We start from the raw sequence: 2717 nt of genomic DNA on the forward strand, positions 1-2717 counted from the left end.
TATATAATGTGTGTGTGTGTGTGTGTGTGTGTGGGTGTATACAGGTGAACCTTCATTGTCAATGTTGTAGGCATCTGATGTTTTCTGCACACAGGATCTGATCGCCCTTCAAGTGTGAAATGATTGCCGTCTTTATATGGGGAATGGGAACCAACCAGCCCCTTACACACACACACACACACACACACACACACACACACACACACATATATATATAAATATATATATATATATATATATATATATATATATATTATATATATATATGGGCTATGTGTGTATGTGTCTCGTTAAATATCATAAAATGCCTATCCATCGTCATGTTTAAGACAACTACCCAGCCAACACGAAACACTTGTAAGAGGTTGACAAAGAGGCAGGTAGAAGTGACTGATTTTTATTACAGTCAAGGGAAATATAAATATACAGCATGCGGACGGAAATGTGGTCACCGACCCGCGAGAGAGAAAAAGTGGGCCGGCGAGACCCGATTTGTGTTTCTTGAGAGACATAAAATACAAAATATAAAAGTACACAATATGTGGTTATATAAGCTTTATACACTGACGGAAAGCCCAGTGAATGCTTTCTCAGGGGGAAGTGAGAACAACGCGAATGATGAATTATGTACAGAGAAAATTATGAATAAGCGTTGTCCTTACAAATACTCCCCCCCTAAGACAATAATTAGGTATGATTGTTGGCTGACTTCTTTGTACTTCGGGTAGTCACTCGCGGAAGCGAGCTGGACGGCGGAGGCGCCCTCGGGTGCGTGATATTAGTTGTTGTGGTAGATCCTCGGGGTTTTCCGGGGACGGGATGCCTCCCCTGAGGTGATCCTCGGGGGGTTCGACCGTCTTTCGAGGGCGGCCGCGGCTACGGCTAGGAGGTTTGGCGATCGAAGGAGTCGCTTTTTTCCGAGGAAGATTGAGGCGCCCTGTGGAATCTAGGGGGGGAGTATTTGTAAGGACAACGCTTATTCATAATTTTCTCTGTACATAATTCATCATTCGCGTTGTTCTCACTTCCCCCTGAGAAAGCATTCAGCGGGCTTCCGTCAGTGTATAAAGCTTATATAACCACATATTGTGTACTTTTATATTTTGTATTTTATGTCTCTCAAGAAACACAAATCGGGTCTCGCCGGCCCACTTTTTCTCTCTCACAAAACGGTCGACAGAGTCGTGAATGGCGGGCCAAACCGTTTGAGGAAACGCCTGAACACACCTTGGGCAGGTATGCCGTATTTAGTCCGTTAGAGGCGTTGGTTTTTTCCACGGTAGGAGCTTTCACAGAGATCTATACTGCGGCGCCGTATGAGTCCGTTAAAGATCTCTGAAGGTGAGCGGCGGTAGTGAGTCCCTTAATGGCTGAGCCAAAACCGCTTGGGTCACCGTCCAAACCGGGAGGTCACCAGTTGTAAGAGGTTGACAAAGAGGCAGGTAGAAGTGTACTGATTTTTATTACAGTCAAGGGAAATGGATAAATATACAGCATGCGGACGGAAATGTGGTCACCGACCCGCGAGAGAGAAAAAGTGGGCCGGCGAGACCCGATTTGTGTTTCTTGAGAGACATAAAATACAAAATATAAAAGTACACAATATGTGGTTATATAAGCTTTATACACTGACGGAAAGCCGCTGAATGCTTTCTCAGGGGGAAGTGAGAACAACGCGAATGATGAATTATGTACAGAGAAAATATGAATAAGCGTTGTCCTTACACACTTCTGTTCTGCATTTATATGGCTTCGTACTATAAAAATGAAAAATTAGAAAACTTCTTAAGTAACGGCCGACATTGTCAAACGGTGTCTAGTATGAACCATAACTGACAACCCTCCTCACAGGTTACCGGTGGGTGGCAACCACAAAACAGAATATCGGTTTGTTATGCAAGTAAACACAGACGCGAGATTGGGTGGAACGGCTACTGCAAGGAAAGGCTAACTGATAGCGTTTCTTCGTCTAGTTGTAAATCAATGTTCCCTGTTTACGTAACAAACGTACCTTTGATAATGCTACCCATCTCTACTGGATAAATAGTGAAATATTATTCATACCAAGAGAGAGATGCTCAGAACTCATGATGCCGGAGAGCCGTTTGTTCGCAGGAGAGCGCCGTGTAGATCAATGACAGTCCACAAGAGCAAGACCACAGTCACTGAGGTGAAGCCTGGCGAGTGGCGACGGTGAGCACCAAAACTTTTGCTAGAACGAAGACCAAACAGAACGTTCGTGCTACTCCATAAGTAACGCGTCAGTAAAAGGTGCCAGTTATGTATATAACTGAAAACGGTAGAAACACGGAAACTGATCACAGCCTTACTGGACACTAATCATCATGATCAAGCAGTTGCAGTTATTGCCAGAGCCAGGCCTTTATTACAATAATTCTTTGGTTCGGCTCTCCCTTTTAAGATTTGAACGTTTCCCAAATACTAGGTCATAGATACCATAACCCTGTGACTTAATTCGTGGCGAAAAATACGCGAGCTCTTATTAGAAATAAAATCTGTATCTACTTTAATTCAGTATAATGGTGTCGCTTCCTTTATTAATCCTAAGCAAATTTATCGTCTGAAGTCAGAAGTAGGTAGTTACAGTGTGAATGGAAGAAATAGCTGAAGTTCTTTTGAAAAACTGTTTGTGTATTACATTGAGCAAGAAGGTTTGAAAGGATATGAAATATCGAGATGCACAGCAGTGGTTAAAA

The 2717-nt window shown here is 43.0% G+C and overlaps 1 protein-coding gene across 1 annotated transcript in view; it reads right to left on the reverse strand.

The window, feature by feature from the left end:
• The window catches only part of LOC135211088 (pyrimidodiazepine synthase-like), a 16448-nt gene extending 14069 nt beyond the window's left edge, over positions 1 to 2379 (reverse strand). The window contains exon 1 of the mRNA XM_064244162.1: positions 2065 to 2379. Coding sequence (XP_064100232.1) covers positions 2065 to 2089 — 25 coding nt within the window. The 5' untranslated portion in view covers positions 2090 to 2379. The remainder of the gene's footprint in view (positions 1 to 2064) is intronic.
• Between the last annotated feature and the right edge of the window lie 338 nt (positions 2380 to 2717).

The sequence above is a fragment of the Macrobrachium nipponense genome, chromosome 4 (assembly GCF_015104395.2).
Source record: "Macrobrachium nipponense isolate FS-2020 chromosome 4, ASM1510439v2, whole genome shotgun sequence".
NCBI lineage: Eukaryota > Metazoa > Arthropoda > Malacostraca > Decapoda > Palaemonidae > Macrobrachium > Macrobrachium nipponense.